General features: G+C 47.3%; 1 protein-coding gene and 1 non-coding gene across 2 annotated transcripts in view; both read left to right on the forward strand.

The window, feature by feature from the left end:
- Positions 1-22,687, forward strand: part of ccdc162 (coiled-coil domain containing 162) — a 271,702-nt gene that overhangs the window by 102,463 nt on the left and 146,552 nt on the right. The window contains exons 21-23 of the mRNA XM_078542866.1: positions 278-480; positions 15,374-15,529; positions 18,954-19,047. Coding sequence (XP_078398992.1) covers positions 278-480; positions 15,374-15,529; positions 18,954-19,047 — 453 coding nt within the window. The remainder of the gene's footprint in view (positions 1-277; positions 481-15,373; positions 15,530-18,953; positions 19,048-22,687) is intronic.
- Positions 12,232-12,350, forward strand: LOC144681210 (5S ribosomal RNA). Its single transcript, XR_013576739.1, has one exon. It is a non-coding gene; the product is annotated as a 5S ribosomal RNA (ribosomal RNA).

Consider the following 22,687-nt stretch of genomic DNA (forward strand, 5'->3'; position numbering starts at 1 on the left):
AAAACCGTGACATCTCCTCTCCTTGAAAACTGGACATGCAGCCTTTAAATGATGCCCAGAAGTTAAAATAGCTGGAGCTGAAAGCAAGGCCAGGGAGTGCATTTCACCCTCGCCCTGCATCCCCACCCCCATCTCAAAACCTCATTAGCTTCAGGTTAAAATCAACCCTGGAATGTAAATAAAACTAACTGATTTGGTTGCATTTGAGGAGATGGCAGCCAATTTGACTTTGATCAGATCTTCTGCCCTCATTCCATTGTACTTCTTGTTGTTGCAGTTGTTTTCGGGTGTGTTCATCGAAGATCCGCTGTTTGTCAGAGACATTGGGTTTTCCTTTATGGAAGATTCAGAAGAAGTTGAAAATAGACCAGGAGCAGAAAAACAAGCTTTTATGCTGCATACTTTCTCCAGGCTTCTGGAGATCATTACATTGCGCCATCGATTGATAGAGGCCGCATCTGAAACTGCCCTGTTAGCTCGGTAAGTACATCCCATCATGATATAGCGTTCTTTATTTGGAGTGGGTCTTTTAATTCCATGTTTTTTCCTTCCTGTTGGGTCCCCTGTCCATGAAATCGAGGCAGTAAGCTTCATGCTTCCAGCTTTATATCAGTGCCGCTCTCAATCTAGTTAGTGTGAAACTGCGAACAGCAATGTGGGACTGGCCCACTGTGTCACGCCCACACAGTTATACCCGTGGACTTATGGAAAATGGATGCTTTACTTTTAAAAGCAAAATGCAAAATGGGCAATCTGTTTTGAAATAAGATGGAATTGAGAGGACAGGTGACCTCCATTCTTGCCTGCCAATCTGCATGAAACTGCAGGAAGGCTGGAAGTTAGTCTATTTGACTGGACAGGACTTTAAAATGCAAATGACCTTTGGGACATTCCATTAGGAAGACATTAAAATGCAGCAGATCTTTTCCTGTAGATTTAGTTGCTGCCAAATATTTGGAGGAATTAGTTTATAATGGCAGACCTCTTGGCTGAAGAATGGAATTTCACAGAATAGTGGCAAGCAGAACCCATTTAATCATAAGGAGATCAAATGGCTAAAATTCAAACGCTATCGTGTGTCAATGCTCAAGTCATCAGGGACCATTTGTGTGGACAATGGAAAAACAGATACTCTGGTCACTTGACAGAAACTAGATTACGATAAGGAACATTTATTAGCGCACGCTTTTCAGAACAGCCTCAGTCAGCTGGTCCGGGAGACAGAGGGAAGAGATCCAGCCCAGAAAAGCCTAGAATTCATTAACAGGCAGAGGAGTGGGGCTAACCTTTTATCTACTGATTGAAGAACCAAGCCAGATCTTTGCTACGGGGCTCGACTGCACCTTGACTCGAGCAAAGCCAGAAGTCTGCTGCTGCAAACAGTAAGCCACTGTGAATTAGTTGCCAAAAACCCCTAACCTCCATTTCGTCAGTGAACCAAAAGGGAATCATCAGGCCTGCAACGTTTCAGGCTTCATTCTTGAAAGATTCAAGTGTAACAATGAATCTTTTGGACTTCTTAAAAACCTAAGGGCGAGATTTTCCAGCCCCGCCCGGCACGGGATCATCCAGTCCTGCCAAAAGCCAATGGACTTTTGGCTGGGCCACTGAATCTCCCACGGCGGGTCCCACCACAACAGGGCCGGAAAACCCCGGCCCACCCCTTTTGTAATCGTCTTTTCTTGTGTGTATGCATGTCTGTGAACATGTGTGGGTGGGTGCTGCTGCAAATACATTTGGGTATTGAGAAATAAACAGTTATTCTCTTTTTTTAAACTTACGAGAAAATCTATTGTTATGACCGCAGCTGGTGTTAATTGCTGTAAAGACCAAATCCAAGAGGGAAACTTGGCTTATGGGCCATACCCTTTTTTTTGTATTCTAAAAATGAGAAGAAGACATACTGATCTCAGCAGCTAGAGGTCCAGTAACACTTTTTGGATTTTAAAAATTATAAGTAAAAGTTTTATTAACAAGAATACGTGAAAACTTAAGCACGCAAGATTACAGTTACACAATTAAGGTTAGTCTTACAAAACATTCCTCAAAAAACTCTCAAGTTGGTCAAACCTAGAAGTAAACACCTCCAGGCAACACTCCCTTTTAGATGTTAACTATAAAAGAAATCCAGTAATATTTCACAAGGCAAACTGCTGTAGCTTCAATAAAGGCATATCACATGACCTCTACTCTCATCCATTCTGTGTTGGAATCCACTTCACAATAAGACTGCTTGTTGCAGTCCAAGACTTTTCTGGCTTGACTGGATGGTTGATTTTTTTTATTCATTCATGGGATGTGGGCTTCTCTGGCTGGGCCAGCATTTATTGCCCGACCCTAGTTGGTTTTGAGGAGATCGTGGTGAGCTGCCTTCTTGAACTGCTACAGTCCATGTGGTGAAGGTACACCCACAGTGCTGTTAGGAAGGGAGTTCCAGGACTTTGACCCAGCCACAGTGAAGGAACAGCTATATATTTCTAAGTCAGGATGGTGAGTGACTTGGGGGGGTAAATTGCAGGCGGTGGTGTTCCATCTATCTGCTGCCCTTGTCCTTCTAGATGGTATGATCGTGGGTTTGGAAGGTGGTGTCGAAGGAGCCTTGGTGAATTCCTGCAGTGCATCTTGTAGATGATACACACTGCTGCTACAGTGTGTCGGCGGTAGAGGAATTGAATGTTTGTGGATGTGGTGCCAATCAAGCAAGCTTGAGTGTTGTGGGAGCTGCACTCATCCAGGCAAGTGGGGAGTATTCCATCACACTCCTGACTTGTGCCTTGTAGATGGTGGACAGGCTTTGGGGAGTCAGGAGATGAGTTACTCATCATGCGATTCCTACCCCCTGACCTGCTCTTGTAGCCACTGTATTTATATGGCTAGTCCAGTTTAGTTTCTGGTTAATGGTAGCCCCCAGGATGTTGATAATGGGGGATTCAGTGATGGTAATGCCATTTAACATCAAGAGGTGAGGTTAGATTCTCTCTTGTTGTAGATGGTTATTGCCTGGCACTTGTGTGGCATGAATGTTACTTGCCACTTGTCAGCCCAAGCCTGGATATTGTCCAGGTCTTGCTGTATTTGGATATGGGCTGCTTCAGTATCTGAGGAATCGCAAATGGTGTTGAAAGTTGTGCAATCATCAGCGAACATCCCCGCTTCTGACCTTATGATGGAAGGAAGGTCATTGATGAAGCAGCTGAAGATGGTTGGGCCAAGGACACTACCCTGAGGAACTCCTGCAGTGATGTCCTGGAGCTGAGATGACTGACCTCCAACAACCACCAGGTTGTTGTGCCAGGTATGACTCCAACATATGGAGTTTTCCCCTTGATTTCCATTGACTCCAATTTTGCTAGGGCTCCTTGATGCCACACTCAGTCAATTGCGGCCTTGATGTCAAGGGCTGTCACTCTCACATCACCTTGGGAGTTCAGCTCTTTTGTCCATGCTTGAACCAAGGCTGTAATGAGGTCAGGTGCTGAGTGGCCTTGGTGGAACCCAAACTGGGCTTCAGTGAGCAGGTGAGCAGTATTGCTAAGCAAGTGCTGCTTGATAGCGCTGTTGATGATACCTTTCAGTACTTAACTAATGACCGAGAGTAGACTGATGGGGCAGTAATTGGCCAGGTTAGATTTGTCCTGTTTTTTGTGTATAGGACAAACCTGGGCAATTTCCATATAGCTGGGTAGATTCCAGTGTTGCAGCTGTGCTGGAACAGCTTGGCTAGGGGCGCGGCAAGCACAAGTCTTCAGTTCTATATTCAGACTGCACCTTCTTTTGAGTAAACATGAATGCTGGCTTAGCATGTAAGGTGTGAAGGGAATTTGGATTTTTATATAAATGAAGGGATATTTGGATTTCAAAGGGATCTTAGTCTGTTTACAACTGGCCAGATAAGCAGGGCTAAGTAATGTGTTTATTTTTCTCAAAGGTTGCTGACAATATATAGTGGCAACATGTAAGTTTTTATATTATGAGGAAGATACAGTTTCAAAGACATATGGAACAATAGAATTTACATATTAGAATGAGAAACATATGTAAAGGAGAATGAAAGGTTATGTGTCAGAAGGCCATGTAAGATCTAACAGGAGTGTGTGAAATAGTCTTAATGAAACCTCCGGCGTTTGTGCAAACCCTACTTCCTAATGAAACTGAAGCTGGAGAAAAGCCATTTGGAATTCCACTATCCAGGGTAATGTGTTAACTTACTGAGTTTGTTTTAAACCTAAAACCTATTGTGGACTGTTGCCTTAAAGGGAGTGAAACTGGGAGTCAGGCTAATTAGGAATGTTAAGAGTTATTGTAGTAGTATTTGTAGTCTTATGTATGTGCTTGACATCTTTTAATAAATATTTTAATTTAACTTTTTGAAATCTCTAAAGATCTTGGTGGACTTCTTACTTCTGAATTCAGTGCACACATCTCATAATAAATACAAATTGCAAAACCATTGTGATAGCGTGACCAAGTTTCCCTCGTGGATTTGGTCTGCCTGGCACACATCATCTGCCTCATCATAACAGGGATGTGAAGTGGAGCAAAAAGGAAAGTCAGTAATAGGGTTAGAGGGCAGGGGAAATTAAATTACAAAAATGTCATGGATCAAGAGGCAGAGAGTGGTAATGGTAGTAGTAAAGAAACAAAGCATTGGCCCAGAGTAGGTGATAAGAGCAGAATAAAGGTCAGATCTGTCTCAAAGCAAAACATGAAAACAGGATACAGACTAGCAGTTGTGAAAAACAATTCAAAATGGAGGACAGAGTTCGTGGTCTGAAGTTGTTGAACTCAATGTTGAGTCCTCAAAGACTCTTTGAAATACCAGAAAGCATATTGAAAATGACTGCAGCCTTCTGGGTCCTTAGCTTCGAGTGCTGTAGAGTGCCTAATCGGAAGATCAGGTACTGGGCGGAATTTTCTGTGGCCACTGGCATCGGGCCTTTTCGGCAGCGTGTGCAGACAATATGGCGAGAGGTCCAAAAATTGTTTTCCCGACGTCGTGAAAGCAGATTGCGATCGTCCGCTCAGCCCGTCAATGGTGGGCTGCGTTTCCCACTGTCGGGCATCAGTAACCTCATTGTAATACATCTGCATATCATTATAAGGCCAGCCAGCCAGCCAACCAAAATCATCCCCTCAAGGAATCACGCCGACGTGTTTCACAACAGCATATATAAGGCATTCACTTGGTGAGCTGCATTTTGAGGGGAACTCAGAGGTGAGTGCACAGTAATGTTGCGCAGCGCTCATGAGGGTTGCCTGTTGAACTTCAGGGTTGAGGCAATTTGGAGAGCGGGGGGGGGGGGGGGGCAAGGGCAGCCCTGTGGTTGAGGCTGGGGTGGTGCCAAGAGCACAGCAGCAGTCCTGTGGGTAAAGCTGCTGCCAATCGGTCAGATGGAGTGGGGTGGAGGAGGGTGGGGTTTTGGGCAGCCATGCAGTGCACTAAACTCTGGCTAAGTGGTGGCTAGCACTCTCTGGAATGCATAAAGGGGTCTTCAGACCTAACCAAGCTAACCCATGTGTCTGTCATTCGTCCTGCAGGAGGAGCACATCAGGAGCATGGAGCTTAGTGAACTAGCTATATGCCTTATGGCATACAGAGAGTGAAGACAATGGAGAAGAGAGTGACGGTGACATGCATCGTCGTCACCTGCTACGCCCTTTACAACCTGGCACTGCAACAGGGAGAGGAGCTGTCTGAGGAGGAGATGGAGGAGCTGGAGGTCTCCTCTGAAGAGGAGGACGTCGACTGAGATGAGGGTGAGGAGGTCCTCGAAGGAGACGATAACAGTGATGTGGCCCTCCCACTGGTCAGAAGAGGCAGGCGCTCGGGAGGCCCTCATAGCTGCTAGATTTGTGGAGGATGATGATGACATGCAGTGAGGACACTCCATAGATCCTCACATTGCATCCGTGAATGTTTATCTCCAGTCTGACTTATGGCAGCGCACATACCCTCTGTGAGAGTGCCCCTGTCATGGAAACGCAGTTTCTCGATTGCAGGAGGATGATGACAACATGCAGTAAGGACACTCCATAGATCTTCACACAGCCTCTGAGAATGTCTAACTCCTGTCTGGCTGAGGGTAGCTTGCTTGCGCTCTGTGATCAGGGTCATATCATAGAGACGCAGCCAAGAAACTTTAGAAGCACCAGATCCTTTGTCAACCTTCAACATCTGAGCCCTTCAGGAGCACAGCATCATTGGTCACAGATATTGACGAGTTGGGGGCCAGCCCCACCTTAAAGGCCTTGAGAGCACACAGAGAGAATGATAGAACTCTGTAACACCTGCCCACTACATTCTGGCTGCAATGACAAGCACCATCGAGGTGCAGGCATCAGTAATGTGTCCAGGGAGTGTGAGGACGGACCATCACTTTGGTCTGAAGGCTGCACAAAGCACAGGGAAGAGGCCCTGGACTGAGACACCTGCCTTTACCTTGTGTAGAAAGGTTTCACATCTGAGTGACACAAACACTGCTCATTAGAACAAGGAGCCATAGGCAGGGAGACATTCTTGGGAGTTTATTTACAATAGTGAACAGTATGTACAAGTGATTAACACCCGTGCCCAGGCTGTGCAACTATGTCTTCTTAACCTTCCTAACCCTGTCACTACATCTACTACATCTTGCTGCTCCTTGGATATCCACAGCGGAGGTGGAGGCAGCCTGCTGACTGCTACGCCCTGTCTGTGATGACCTTGACGGGCGTCCTCTGGAGGGCCAAGACCTGGAAGGCCCCGGTCTGCTTTTGGGGTCCTGCTGTGTGGCAGTGCACCCTCCACGGCCTGTGGAGCTGGAGCTGCTGGAGTCACCTGGATGGATGGCCCCAGGGTGTGCACCTGCTTATCCTCTTCTCTATGGGCGCCTGAAGGCCTCTGGCTGACTCCTTGAGGAGAAGGGGGAGCTGGAGTGAGATTGAGCTGCCCAGCACCCCTCTCACATATGCACTGTTGGAGACCAACTATAGTGTTAGTGATGGAGTTCAATCTACACAGCAATGCAGGAACGAAGTCCTGTATCAAGTTCTGTATGGTGGCCACCATCCTACCAGTGTTGACCACGGTCCATTGGCATGCCAGTGCTATCACCTCAGCCAGTCGGACAGACTCCTCCATTGTGCTTTGCAATCTGAGGAGCGGACATCCCTTCCTGATGTTCCCAAGCTTGCCTTTGCAGCTTCAGCAACTGAGATATGACCGAGTGCAGAGGCTCATCATCTGACTCGGAGTGAGCACATTTCTGGCCTCCAGTGGTCCTCCGCATGCTGGACACCTGGGAAGTCCCTGTCGCTGCCTGCCGTGGATCAGAAAGTGTGATGCGCTCACCAGACTGTAATCCCAAGGCTACTCTAAAGCTAGGTCCCACCGAACTGTGTGTCCCCGCACTGCTGGAGGGTGTGGATGAGCGCTGTGACAGGTCTTCAGGGAGGGTGCCTCTAGATTCCTCTTCAGAGGTGTCTTCGGGGCTTGATTGGAGGCCCTGGGTCATGGACTCTGTTGACTGTTTCCCAGATGTGCCTGCGGAAGCAAGGAGAGATAATTAGTGCATGGCAATAGCCTGTGAAACAGGACACATCACTCACAGCATGGTTGTCTGATGGATGTTGCACTGCTGGATCCTTACTTGGTAGAGCACCGCCGACCTCACCATCAGCACAGGACCGGTCCAGATCCTCGCTGGCCAGCTGGATGGCTCTGTTTTCAAAGTCCTTGGGGACCTTGATTTCAGGCATTCCTCCACCAGTCTGCAACCTCTCCTTGTGTGCCAGCTTGTCCTGCATGAATAGAGATGGAGAAAGTGTAAGCAGGACGCCTGCCAGGCCAGAAGATAGGTATAACTGGCCTGTGTGGGTGGTGAGTGGTCCCATGGACAGGATGAGGACAATGACGGTGTGTGTGAGAGAGTGAATGGTGATGTCCCTTGAACTGACAGTGAGTGAGAACCCTGTGGATGTGTGATGGGTTTGTGAGTGTGTGAGTTGAGAGTGATGAGAAGAGGGACTTACCCTGGCGGAACGGAGGAGATCATTCATCCTCTTGTGGTACTAGGTGGCTGTTCTCTTTTGCAGACCGTTGGCACTGACCACTGCAGCCACTGCCTCCCAAGCCAGGTTGGTGATGTTGCTGCCCATCCTACGGCCAGAGCAGGGGTAGAGGACATCACAGCGTCCAAAAGGCGCTCGAGGGAAGCGTCATTAAACCGGGGGGGAGGGGGGGGGGGCTTCAATCTTTTTGCCTTTCGAGGCCATGTCTTCTGTGCAGCAGTCCTGGGCTGAAAGCACTGAGAGGTGTGCGCGCGGCTGCACTTTAAATATGGCGCCCAGTGTGATGAAACGGTGAGGTGATGGTGTGGCGGGCGAATGAGAGCCTGCCCGCCATGGAAACAGTGTGCTTCCCGGGAATGCATAATTAATCCGGTGGGATTGGGATGATACAGCATGAAGAGCCGCCATTCCAGTCAGTGGGTGAACTGTTGCTTTTCCTGCCCGCTACCACACTTAGTAAAAATCTGGGATGATTCCGCCCATGGTGTCTCCAGTTTGCGTTGGGCTTCACTGGAACATTGCAGCAGGCCGAGGACAGGTATCTGGGCATGAGGGCAGGATGGTGTGTTGAAATGGCAAGTTGCAGGAAGGTCTGGGTTGTGCTTGCGGACTGACTGAAGATGTTCCACAAAGCGGTCACCCAGTCCGCGTTTAGTCTCCCCGGTGTTCAGAGACTGTATTGGGAGCAGTAAATACAGCAGACTAAATTGAAAGAAGCACAAGTAATTCGCTGCTTCACCTGGAAGGAGTGGTTGGGACCTTGGACAGTGAGGGGAGAGGAGGTAAAAGGGCAGGTGTTACACTTCCTGTGGTTGGAGGTGATAGAGGAGTCGACCAGGGTATCGTAGAGGGAACGGTCCCTTCAGAATGCTGACAGGGGAGGGGAGGGGAAGATGCGTTTGGTGGTGGCATCGTGCTGGAGTTGGCGGGGATGGTGGAAGATGATCCTTTGAACACGGAGGCTGGTGGGGTGGAAAGTGAGGACAAGGAGAACCCTATCATTGCTGTAGGAGGGAGGGGAAGAGATGAGGGCAGAAGTGCAGGAAACGGGTCAGACACGGTTAAGGGCCCTGGGTCAGGAAAAAGGAAGATAGGTCGGAGGTGCCATTGTGGAAGGTAGCATCATCAGAACAGATATGACGGAGATGGAAAAACTGGGAAAACAGAATGGAGTCCTTACAGGAAGCAAGGTGTGAGAATGTGCAGTTGAGGTAGCTGTGGGAGCCAGTGGGCTTGTAATGATTATTAACAGGCAGGCTATCCCCAGGGGACAGGAAAACCAAGGAAGTGTAGGGAAATGTCGGTGATGGACATGTGAAGGTGAGATAAGGGTGGGAATTGCAAGCAAAATTGATTAATTTTTCCAGTTCCGAACAAGAGCAGGAAGTGGCTCCGATACAGTCATCGATATACTGGAAAAAGAGTTGTGGGAAGGGGTCTTAGAAGGACTCGGAACAAGGAATGTTCCTCGTACCCTACCAAAAGACATGCATAACTAGGTCCTATTTGGCTACCCATAACTACACCTTTTATTTGGAGGAAGTGAGAGGAAGTGGGGAGATGGTGGCATAGTGATAACGTTGCTGGACCAGTAATCCAGAGACTAGGCTAATGCTGTGGGGACATGGGTTCAAATCCCACCATGGCAGCTGGTGGAATTTGAATTGTTAATAAACCTGGAATATAAATCTAGTCTCAGTGACTATGAAACTGTCATTGATTGTCACGAAAACCCATCTGGTTCACTAATGTCCTTTAAGGAAGGAAATCTGCCATCCTTACATGTAACTCTAGACCTACAGGAATGTGGTCAGCTCAAGGGCAATTAGCAATGGGCAACAAATGCTGGCCTTGCCAGTGATGCCCACAACCCATAAAAGAAGTTAAAGGAGAAATTGGTCAATGAGAGAGCAAGTTGAGCCAGATGGAGGAGGTTGGTGGTAGCTGGAAACTGTTTAAGGGACATGCTGTTGCTGTCTGGTATACTGACTGCTACATCACAGAGGCTGTGTGCCAACTCTCAGACACTTCTTTCTACCCTCCCCTGGACCGTGGCTCCACCAATGAACATCAAGCCATTGTTTCCAGGACTGTCACTGACCTCATCTCCTCTGGAGATCCTCCCCCAGCCTCCCCCAACCCTGAACAGCCTGCTTCTACCTCCTTCCCAAAATCCACAAACGGAACTGCCCTGGTAGACCCATCATTTCAGCCCACTGAACTTATTTCTTCCTATCTTGACTGCAATTTTTCTCCCCTTGTCCTGCTTCTTCCCACCTAGGGTAGCCAAGGGTTATGGGGGGGAAGGGCAGAAGGGGAAGTGGAGTTAAGACCACAACCAGATCAGCAATGATCTTATTGAGTGGTAAAGGCTCGAAGGACTGAAAGGGCTACTCCTGGTCCTGAGTCCTATGTTCCAATGTTCCACCAACATTTGTGATTCTCCTGACTCCCTATGTCATTTCAATAATTTCCAGCTTTTTGGCCCTAACCGCCGCCTCCTCACTATGGACATCCAATCCCTCTACCCCTCCATCCCCCCTCCAGGATGGGCTGAGGGCTCTCCGCATCTTTCTTGAATGGAGGCCTGAACAGCCCCCATCCACCATCACTCTCCTCTGCCTAGTTGAACTTGTTCTCTCACTGAACAATTTCCCCTTTAACTTGTCTCATTTCCTCCAAATAAAAGGTGTAGCAATGGATGCCTGCATGGGACCTAGTGATGCTTGTCTTTTTGTGGGGTACGTGAAACATTTCCTGTTCCACTCCTACTCAGGCCCCCTCCTTCAACTCTTTTTCCGGTACATCGATGACTGTATTGGTGCTGCTCCCTGCTCTCATCCGAAACTGGAAAAAATTAATCAATTTTGGGTCCAATTCCTACCCTTCTCTCATCTTCCCATGGTCCATCTCCGACACCTCCCTTCCCTTCCTTGACTTTTCTGTCTCCATTTCTGGTGATAGACTGTCCTCAAATATTCATTACAAGCCGCCAACCCCCAGAGCTACCTTGACCACAGCTCCTCACACCCTGCTTCCTGTAATGTCTCCATTTCATTCTCCCGGTTTCTCCATCTCAGTTGTATATATTCCAATGGTTGCTGCCTTCCACAATGGTGCTTCCGATACGTCTTCCTTTTTCCTGAGCCGAGGATTCCCCCTCATTGTGGTTGACAGGGCCTTCAACCATGTCTGACCCATTTCCCGCACTCCTGCCCTCACCTCTTCCCTTCCCCCCTACAGCCATGAGATAGGGTTCCCCTTGTCCTCACTTTCCACCCCACCAGCCTCTTGTTCCGTGACATCTTTGCTATTTAATCTCCCCTGCCCTCGAACCTTTGCCTGAATTTCCCTTTTGTCCCATCTGACTCATTTCTCACCAGCATAAAACCCATCACATTTCTACCTCTCTTCAGATCCGAAGAGGAGTCGTAATGGACTCGAAATGTTAACTCTGTTTCTCTCTTCTCAGATGCTGCCAGACCTGCTGGTTTTTTCCGGCACTTTCTGTCCATATGTTGAAACCATGCTTTATTACTGAATGTTGTAAGTGCGCATCAGCACACTTGTCCTCAAGTTGCTCAGCCAAGTTTTTTTTAAAGATGAATATAAATTGGCATACAACAGTATTAGAAGCTAGTGAGAGAGCCACATATTTATCCTTATTATGTACCAAGTTTATGTATCAATTAACAACAGATCGGATTCTCTCCCACTTGCTTTTTCTTCCTCGTATTCAGATTATGAGGAAAAACGTTTTCACACAACGGGCGGTTGAGGTCTGGAAGGCCGTGACTGCCTGCAAGCGTGGCGGAGGCAGGTTGAATCGAGGCATTCGAGAGGGCGTTGGATGATTATTTGGATAGAAACAAGGTGCAGGGGTACGGGGACAAAGGCACAAGAGGCGGATGGTAGTGCGTGCCTGACGCTTCCCCCAGTGCGGAGAGGACGAATGTTGAACGGGAGCAAGGGTGCAGGCTGGAGGCTGGTGAGGCGTAAGTAGGGCTTGCAGTTTGCCCGTGGGGGGAGGCTGAGAAGGAAGGGAGCCAGGTGGGGAAGGGAGGAAAGGGAGTAGGAGGGAAAGAAGAAGAAGAAGAAGAAGAGAGAGAAAAAAAAAACTGCGGTAAAGAAGAAGGGGCTGGACTGAGAGGCTTGAATTAGCCAGAAAGGCAGGCTGCAAGTGCCTACGGCCATACTAGTCTGAAAACGCCCGATCTCGTCTGATCTCGGAAGCTAAGCAGATTCAGGCCTGGTTAGTACTTGGATGGGAGACCGCCTGGGAATACCAGGTGCAGTAGGCTTTTGCTGCCAGCAGAGGCTGCTCACGTCACCACTCTCCACATTCACTCTGCCACACAACGGAGGCGCAATCTTTTTGCTGCTGCTGCTGCTGCTGCTGCTGCTGTCCGCGTGGTCCGCATGCCCCGGCTCGTTTGCGGGCAGGGAGAAGGTAGCCAGGCCGGTCGGCCAGCACATTCAGCTACCCCGGCGTTGCTGGGCCAATCGAGTGGAGCCTGCTCGGGAAGCTGGGCTCGGCGGCCTGTGATCGGCGCGGACGCATGCACGTCGGGCCGCCCTTGTGCCTCGGGGCGAGCTTTCCCTAAGTTGAAGGCAGGGCAGAGTAGAGAGGGAAGAAGCTCTGTGCCCGCTGGTAAAAGGATCAAGAGCGAGAGGGCCCCACAGATTCAAAGTGAGTTGCAAAAGAAGCAAATGTGAGGTGAGAAAAAGCTTGTGGACGCAACGGGCGGTTGAGGTGCGGAAGGCCGTGACTGCCTGCAAGCGTGGCGGAGGCAGGTAGAATCGAGGCATTCGAGAGGGCGTTGGATGATTACTTGGATAGAAACAATGTGCAGGGGTACGGGGGGAAAAGGCAGGGCAATGGCACTAGGTCATAATGCTCATTTGGAGAGCCGGTGCAGACAGGATGGGCCGAATGGCCTCCTTCTGTGCCGTTAAAATTCTGTGACTCTGTGATTATCTGATATACAGACCTATGCTTTTGTTGACACAGACAGCGTGATTTTTGATCTTGGTAACTGAAGCTGCGAGGATTTATTTTTACATCTTGAATTACATCAGGATCTGACACCTGCAGAGGGAGACATGTTTCACCTGCTGTGTACTTCAGTAATGGAGGAGGCTGCTTTCATATTATTAGTATCATGTTCGAAGCTTCTAATATCAATACTAAGATATTGTTGTGGCTAATGAGCGCTAGGATATTCTTTTACTGCTCGTGTGTGTCTGAGTATAAGATGTGTTTCAGGAGAGTTTAAGTCACGCACAATAGTAAGTACATATGTGTCCATAGCAAGTAAGCCCTGTTGAGATGCCTGTCCGGTTGGGCACCATTGAGGCTCACCCATGAATAGTGAATGAGGGACTGGAGGGCAACTGGCAATCTTGGAACTTTAGCCCAGCAAGTTTACTTAGCTTATTTACACAAGTTTATTTACACACGTTCAGGCCAATAACATCAGAAAAATCAGTGAGGAAACTATACTTGGTCTGCTGAAGTTTACCATGAGTTTAATATCTTTTAGATATCAGTTTAAAATACTGCATGGGCAGAATTTTGCCCTTGTCGGTCGGGCCCGGGGGTGGTCGCAAAGCTGACCAGCGCCCGTGATCGGGCTCCGACGTGGATTTCCCGCTGGCTGGCCAATTAACGGCCAGCCAGCGTGAAACGCGTGCTGCAACGCTCAGAGCTGCCAGGGTGGGGGCAGGAGGAGCGCGAGCGCAGGTTTGCGCACAGTAAAAGCTCCCCAAGGCACAGAGCTACCTCAAGGAGATGAAGATTTTTAAAAATGAAGATAAAGATATTAAAAATAATGAAAACATGTCCCCTCATGTGACTCTGTCACACGAGCATGGACATGTTAAATATGGGTGTCAAAGGTTTAAAAAATTTTTTAATCACTGGTTGAAACCCCATCCTGCCAACCGAATGGTTGGATGGGCACCAAAGAATTTGAGTCAATTAATTGACTAAGGGCCTTCATAGGCTGCTTAATTGTTGGCGGATGCACTTCTGACTCTCGCATGCGCCCACCGACCGAAATATCGCTTGAGTGTGCGATGACATTAGGATACTCGCCCGACATCATCGTGCATCATTTTACACTCGTTCAGGGCTGAATTTTTCTCTCGCTGTGTGTCCGCCCAGCGAGAGAAAAATTCAGCCCCTTTGTGTCGAACTTGCATATCTATTACTCCGCTATAATAAAACTGAAATACTGCAGATACTGGAAATCTGAAATAAAAACAGGAAATGCTGTAAAAATTCAGCAAGCCTGACAGCATCTGTGGAGAGAGAAACAGAGTTAACATTTCGAAACCGTATGACTCTTCTTCAGAGCTGAAGAGAGAAATGTGATGGGTTTTATGTTGGTGAACAGAGAGGGTGGCGTGGATGGAGCAAAATAGGAGGCCAGAGATCAGTTGGTACTCAGGAGAGTTAAATGACAAAGATGTCGTGGACACAAAACAAAGGGAGTGGTAATGATAGTGCGAAAGACTAAGGCAGGTGTTAATAGTGGCATAAAGGTCAGATATCAGAACAAGGGTCAGCGCTTTCTGAAAGCAAAACACAAGAACAAGTTACAGACTGGCCCTTGGGGGGGGGTAATGGGGGAAGGGGGTGAGATGGAAAAAAATCAAAATGGAGGACAGAGTTCATGTTCTGAAGTTGTTGAACTCAATGTTAAGTCAAGAAGGCTGGAAAGTGCCTAATTGGAAGATGAGGTGCTGTTCCTCCAGTTTGCATTGGGCTTCACTGCAAGGACAGAAATATGAGAACGAGAGCCAGATTGAAATGGCAAGCGACAGGAAAGCTGGGGTCATGCTTGCAGACTGAGCAAAGATGTTCTGCAAAGCTGTCACCCAATCTGTGTTTAGTCTCCCCAGTGTAGAGGAGACTGTATTGTGAGCAGTGAATATAGTAGACTAAATTGAAAGAAGTGCAAGTGAATTGCTGCTTCACTTGGAAGGGGTGTTTGGGACATTGGACAGTGAGGAGGGAAGAGGTAAAGAGGGATCACCTCCTGTGATTGCATGGGAAGGTGCCTTGGGAGGGGAATGGTGTCCTTACAGGAAGCAAGGTGTGAGGAGGTGTAGTCAAGGTAGCTTTGGGAGTCAGTGTAATGAATATTGGTAGATAGATTCCGCTTTAATAGTTCAAATATGGGACTGTTGTGACTTAATGTTTAAAACTTGTCATGTACTGCTTGTTGCAACTTTCCTCCTATCTCTCTCTTTGAATTTGAAAGATTCTAAACATATTAGAATGTATTACCCTCTAGTAACATTGCTGCTTTATTCCCAGATTATACAAGTCTGCGGCAGCACAAATGGGTTTCGATGAATTCCATCTCTACCTGCGGCCTGTACAATTTGAATTTGCGGCTTATAAGGAGAAAGCTGATCAGCCCCCTCTGGTGTTCATCACCACTCTGCTGGAAGACAACAGTAACGTTGACAGGTATCGCAGTCAAAGTTTTGCTTAGAATCTAAGGGACGAAAGATCCCTATTGGTCTTTCCGTCTCCCTTATATCTGTTGTCAAAGTGCTTGCATTTTTTTAATTGTATATTTTCATCCCCCTTGTTTCTTCAACACTTGCTCCTCCATTCTGCAGTCAATGGGGAACATGCTGGTGATCTCATCCCAGACCTGTTCCAGCACTGCTTCATAATTGCCCTTCAGAAGATGTGCAGGAGTGACTTGGGCTGAACCTTCTCCCTGGTTTCTGTTTTCATGGGAAAGCCATGTCTGCTGAACCCAGCCAAGATCAAGAACTTAATGGCCAGAATTGTTCCATTGGCCCGTTCGCCAACGCGAAAATGATGCGGGAGGAACCCCCGACGTAATCCTGCCCCATTTAAATATTCAGGAAGGCGGGCGGACAGCGAGATCAGCTGTCCGCCCGCTGACCTGTCAATGGCCAATTGATGCCATTGACAGGATAATTAAGCCAATTAAAGGCCCTGCCCGTCCAACCTTAAGGCTGGTGGGCAGGCCAGAATGAAACCTCATCCACCGGCGGGATGAGGTTTCATGTCTGTTTTAAAAAACTTTAATAAACTTTATGTGATATTTATTAACATGTCCCATCTCATGTGACATTGTCATATGAGGGGGACATGTTAATAATTTTTTTATTTTTCTATTTTTTCAGTTTATAAAACTTTCGGCGATCTCCCTGAGGCAGCACCGAGTCTCAGGGTGCTGTGCGCTCTTTCGTGCGCATGTGCGAAAGAGTGCACTTTGACAGTTGGGGAATCGCCAACTTAATTGGCCCGCCCACTCAAAGTGGCGGCAGGGCCCGTTTCGGCAGCAGTGATCGGCTGCCCGCCCGCCCATCAAGGGCAAAATTCTACCCAATGTGTTAGAAAGAGCTGAGTGAGCATTCTACTGCTCAAAAGTCCCACATTGCAGCCATATTAGGACGTTGCAGCAGAGCTTGTAGTAATTTTTAAAATATTCTCTCACATATATGTGGACGTCACTGGCTAGGCCAGCATTTATTATCCATCCCTAGTTGCCCGTGAGAAGTTGGCGGTGAGCTATCTTCTTGAACCGCTGCAGTCCGTGTGGTGTAGGTACACTCACAGCGCTGTTAGGAAGGGAGTTCCAGGATTTTGACCCAGTGACAGTGAAGGAATGGTGATATATTTCCAAGTCAGAATGGCGTGTGGCTTGAAGAGGAACTTGCAGTGGTGGTGTTTCCATGTGTCTGCTGCTCTTGTCCTTCTGGGTGATAGAGGTCATGGTTTGGAAGGTGTTGTTGAAGGAGCCATGATGAGTTGCTGCAGTGTATCTTGTAGATGGTACACACTGCTGCTACTGTGCGTCGGTGGTGGAGTGAGTGATGTTAAAGATGTTGGACTGGGCGGTGCCAGTCAAGTGGGCTGCTTTATCCTGGATGGTGTAAAGCTTCTTGAGTGTTGTTGGGCCTGCACTCATCCAGGCAAGTGGGGAGTATTCCATCACACTCCTGCCTTTAGATGGTGGACAGCCTTTGGGGGGCCAGGAGGTGAGTTACTCGCCGCAGAATTCCTAGCCACTGACCTGCTGGAGGAAGTGGCTCCTGATGAGCCATCCCAATGGTGTAGATTTGCTACAGATGTCTTTGCGGTGGATGGCATAGATCTACAACTGATGCTGTGCCGATCCAAGGACTATGGAGGCAATTATTCTTGGTCATACATTATCAAGTAGCTGTGCCAGGGCCTGCACAGATGTTAGTAGTAAATTGATGTCTACTGGCAGTTCAGCTTTGGCACTTGCTGATCTTCCTTGTGTGCTTTGTATTACCTTGTACTGAGACATACAATTTTGCGATTGGGGCAATCCAAAGCCAACTCCCATTGTTAATCTGAACTTGATTGCTGACTGCCCCCTGAGCTCCCATGTATATTTGTTGATAATGTAAGAGCTTCCTTGCGTGTTCTATTTTCAGCTCCTCCTGGTCCACTGTAGTCTTGCAAATATGTCAGTTGCAATGGGCTTCACGTTAATTCACATACAATATTCAATTAGTTCGGGTGCCATATTACCAGGCCGTTGGGGGAAAGAAATTTTTTTTTAGTTTTCCTTTAATAAGGTATTTATTTATAAGTGTAAAAATGCCCCCAAAATCTGTAGAAGCCTAAAGTAAAGTTGCACTGCAAATGATTAAAATGAGTTAAAAAGATGCGGATCCTTTAAGAGTACCAGTTTATGGAGCTTCCATGAAACCTATTCCAGTCTGATGCTTTGATCACAAAGTTCAGTGCCAGTCTAAACCACAGATGGAAAATCACACTAGACTTCATCTCTTAGCTTTATATTAAATCAAGCTCAAGGGTAATTTTTAGCGGCTGTAAAGTGCCAGCCAGGAAATTATGCTTGGTTTCATGCATTCTTTTATTAATGTGGCCAACAATCATTTCTAGCTGTATATGTTTAGGATTTAATGATTGAATAGCTTGGCTTAAAAATAAATCACTGGGGAAGATTTTAATTCTGATTAATGGCATAAAAACTGGAGGTAGTGGGTGGAAGTCGATAGAAAAGATTGAAGTTAAATGGAAAGGGTAATTGTCCACCTGGCACATGTCTGCCCAGTCTGCTCTTGCCAATTTTCCATCACCCCCAAGAGTGAAAGTCTAGTCCATTCATTCTCAACAGTATGGGTTAGTATCAGTTTTATTGTGCTCTGTCTCTAAAGGCTTCCGTTTATTTGTCCCCCTTTTATGCCCCCCTCCAGGGCAGGATTTTCAGATGGTGGGCTTCCCTCCCCTGCCAACCGATGGGTCAGTGGGGAATGCATCCCTGCAGTTCCCCTACAGCAGCTCCACTATCTTGGAGCCACTCTCCAAGGAGCATTAATTGGCTGGATACTTCGGCGCCCCCACTGGGGTGGGAGTCCCGCCTCAGAGAGGTGCCAGCCAATGCCAACTGCACCTGTGGCAGCAGTGGCCAGGACTGGAACTGCAAGCAGCCCCCAGATTCTAAGCCCCGGTCCAGGTAATTGCATGGGATCTCACGATCGGAAGGGAAGATGAGGCCTGGGGTTTGTGGGGAGGGGAGTGGGAGTCTTGATGGAAAGGCCAGGGTGAGAGGGAGCACTTGCAGGGTGCAAACCTTGGTGGGGTGGTGCCCAATGTGGAAAGGGAGCCCTTGAGGGAGGCCCCCTTTCCTGCCTAAGGCCAGACCTGCTGGGTCCTTCCTCCCACCCCCCAACCCCTGAACTCCTCCAACCAGCCTCAAAAGCCAGATGGGAAACGGACCTTAAGTGACCAATATGATGTGAGTTCCTTATTATTCTTATCAAAATGTAATACGTATCTTTGTTGAAATCCATTTGCCAATTGTGTGTCCATTCTGCAAGTTTATTAACCTTTCACAATTTTTTGTTCACAGATATGTTCCCTCAAGTTTACCATTGGCGATCAAGGAAGTTGATGAAACCCACATAGGAAAGTTCAGTTTTCGTACCAAGGAAGCGGTTCTTCAGGTGAGATATTTGCTTATTGGGGAATGCCAGCTAAGTAAAGAGTAAATCTCTATGTTTAACCAGTAGATTGGAAGAAAGGGAGGAGACTGGGTCCAGTTTTGAGATTCGCTAACTGGAAGTGACCTGTTTCATCACAGTAGAAACAAAATCAGACAATTATGCAGATCTCATTAAGATCCTCAGTCTTAGTTCATACTCATTGGAGATTTCACCCTGTCCAAGCAGGAAAATAGCATTTATGATTTCTTCAAGATGTTTGTATGTATTTCTTTGGATCAACACCATGTGGGGCTGTTTAATAAAAAGAAATGATGCAGAAGTTGCTTAAAGGGAATTTTCTTGTTATCCCCTATTTGATGATTCTTCAACATCACAAAAAGGAATTAGGAATAGAATTCTATGATGGAAAGAGGAACACGGTGGTGAAGTGGAACACGGTGGTGAAGTGGAACGCGGTGGTGAAGTGGAACGCGGTGGTGAAGTGGAACACGGTGGTGAAGTGGAATACGGTGGTGAAGTGGAACACGGTGATGAAGTGGAACGCGGTGATGAAGTGGAACACGGTGGTGAAGTGGAACGCGGTGATGAAGTGGAACACGGTGGTAAAGTGGAACACGGTGGTAAAGTGGAACACGGTGGAAAGATGAACAGGGTGATCAAGTGGAACACAGTGGTGAAGTGGAACACGGTGGTAAAGAGGAACACGGTGATCAAGTGGAACACGGTGGTGAAGTGGAACACGGTGGTAAAGAGGAACACGGTGATCAAGTGGAACACGGTGGTGGAGTGGAACACGGTGGTAAAGAGGAACACGGTGATCAAGTGGAACACGGTGGTGAGGTGGAACACAGTGGTGAAGTGGAACACGGTGGTAAAGAGGAACACGTTGATCAAGTGGAACACTGTGGTGAAGTGGAACACGGTGGTAAAGAGGAACACGGTGATCAAGTGGAACACGGTGGTGAAGTGGAACACGGTGGTAAAGAGGAACATGGTGATAAAGTGAAACACGGTGGTGAAGAAGAACACGGTGATAAAGATAACATGGTAGTAAAGAAAAACATGGTGGTACAGCTTCAGCAGTTGTGACACTGTGGGTGTACCTATACCACAGGGACTGCAGTGGTTCAAGAAGGCACCACCACCACCACCTTCTCAAGGGCAGTTAGGGATGGGCAATAAATGTTGGCCTAGCCAGCAAAGCCCACATCCCATAAGTGAATTAAAAAAATACAAATACAGCTTCTTCGTACTGTCAGTGGAGGAAATGAAATGAAAGAAGTGTTGAATCTAATACTATCAAAATGAGCTATTCTAATTAAAAAAAATTGAAACTGAAATGGGGAGAAACCAGAAGCTTGTTGTCTGATGCTAATTTCACAGTTAATGAATTTTTGCTGGCAAAGCAACTAATTAGCAATTGTTAATGGATCCCTGGTGCAGCCTGAGCCCTCCTCTGGGTGACACTTTAACTCATGAAAGGAATCACAACAAAGTTGGCACAGATTTGTGGCCAAATAAAAAGCAGTGTAGGTGCTAAATGTACTTATGAAAAGAATAAAGATATAAAAGTGCCTTTCACAACATCACAGCCAATAAAGTACTTTTGACGTGTTAGCCTCAACACCGCCATTCCCCTGCTTCTCCTCAAATAGTGTATGGGATCTTTTATATCCACCTGAAAGGCTCTCTCTCTCTCTGTATTGCATTGAAGGACCAGCCTTGATTTTGCACTCATGTCTCTAGAGTGGGATTTGAACACACCACTTTCCTGACTGAGAGGGAAGAGTTTTACCACTGAGCTAAGATGACACCTAGATGGACTTAGCTCTCGTTTTTCTCTAGAAATTCCTATTTTCCATGCCACAACAACCACCACCCTCCCCGCCGCCAGTAATGGTTTCCAACTCCTTGCTTTCGTCACCTCACCATACTGTTACGCATGCAGGCACATGCATACATACGCCTTAGAGCCTGCTTTGCCATTCACTAAGATCATGGCTGATTTTTCTACTATCCCGCTTTCCATCTTCCTGCAGGACCCCCGTAGCCCTTAATTCCCTCAGCACCCAAAAATCTATTGACCTCTGTTTGAATAGATTCAATAACTGAGCGCCCAAGGCTCCCTGGGGTAGAGAATTCCAAATTTTCACAACCCTTTGCATGAAGAAAATTCTCCTCATCTCAGTCCTAAATGGCCGTCCCCTTAGACTCTTCTGAGACTGTGGCCCCCATGTTCTAGATTCCTCAGCCAGGGAAAACATTTTCTCAGCCTCTTTGTGAGTTTTATGTTTTAGTTTGGTCACCCCCACAAACAGCAGAATGCCTAGTCTTTTACAAGTCAGCGGGAAGTTATGAGATCAGTGCAATTCTGTAGAACGTTGCTTTTGATTGTCGGGGAGCATCTGGCAGCTGCCAACTCGCATGGCAGCCATTCCTGCATCTCGCAAGATAGTTTCAGCATTGAAGAGGATCAGGAGAAGGTACAGTTATCATAAAATTTTAACAGTGACAATAATGGAGCTCAGCTAAAGGATGTGGCTGCCCAGCAGTAATAGCTATCCTTGTCAATCTCACCGTCAACTCCCTCGGGAAATCTGTGCGCTGGCTGTTAAAGTCAGAATGCTTGGTTGAAATTGTACTTAATTACCTGTCAGAACATTTAAATGACTCGCCAGTAGCTCGAAGGGGATTCCTTGCTCACCTGCAAACCCATCTGAGTGAAACCTGGAAGAGGTCGGGATGATACTGGGCTCCCAACCTGACATCGCTTTTTGGGGATTTAACTCCCCACGTGCACCAAACCCATCTCCCCTTGCCCGTTAAGATTCCCCCATTTTTTCAAGACCCGAAATACTGTTCAGGGAGCATCCTGGTGATCGGGTGAAAATTGGGCTATCTGTGACTCCAGACCCACCGTAACGTGGTTGACTCTTAACCTCCCTCTGACATGACCTAGCAAGCTATTTAATTGTATTTAAGAAGGCTCGCCACCACCTTCTCAATGGCAGGTAGGGATGGGCAAACAATGTCAGCCTTGCCTGCGACACCCACATCCCACGGATGAATTAAAAAACTGAAGTCTCTGGGAGGCCACCTATCCAGCCTGTTATCTCTTTGAGGAAATCTTGAATGTTGGACTGTTGCAGGAGGCAAGAGCCTTAGTATTCCCCTGAGAATACTCAGTTTGACATCATACACTCTCTGTTCATTGACTGAATAATATCCCTTCCTATTTTTCGTTGGCAAAAGCCTAAGTGGCCTCAGATGTACAATTAGTGTCATCCAGCACCCTTGGGAAACTGTCTAACAAATGAACCTTGGCTGGCTGGATCTTTTTGCAGTTCAATGCACACAACTGGATGCGTGCTTGAGCAGTCTGAATGACATTTTGGACAAACTGGTGCAGAGGGAAATGGTTGACCCTCCCTCCCGTTCATGGAATAGTAGAATTATACAACAACAACAACTAGTATTTATATAGCACCAGGAGCATGATAAAGCAACATTTGACACTGAGCCACCTAAGGAGATATTAGGGAAAATGACCGAAAGCTTCATCAAAGAGTAAGGTTTTAAGGGTTGTCTTAAAAGAGGAAAGCAAAGTGGAGAGGCGGAGAGGTGTATTCCAGAGGTTGGG

This window comes from Cetorhinus maximus, chromosome 5 (assembly GCF_964194155.1).
Source record: "Cetorhinus maximus chromosome 5, sCetMax3.hap1.1, whole genome shotgun sequence".
NCBI lineage: Eukaryota > Metazoa > Chordata > Chondrichthyes > Lamniformes > Cetorhinidae > Cetorhinus > Cetorhinus maximus.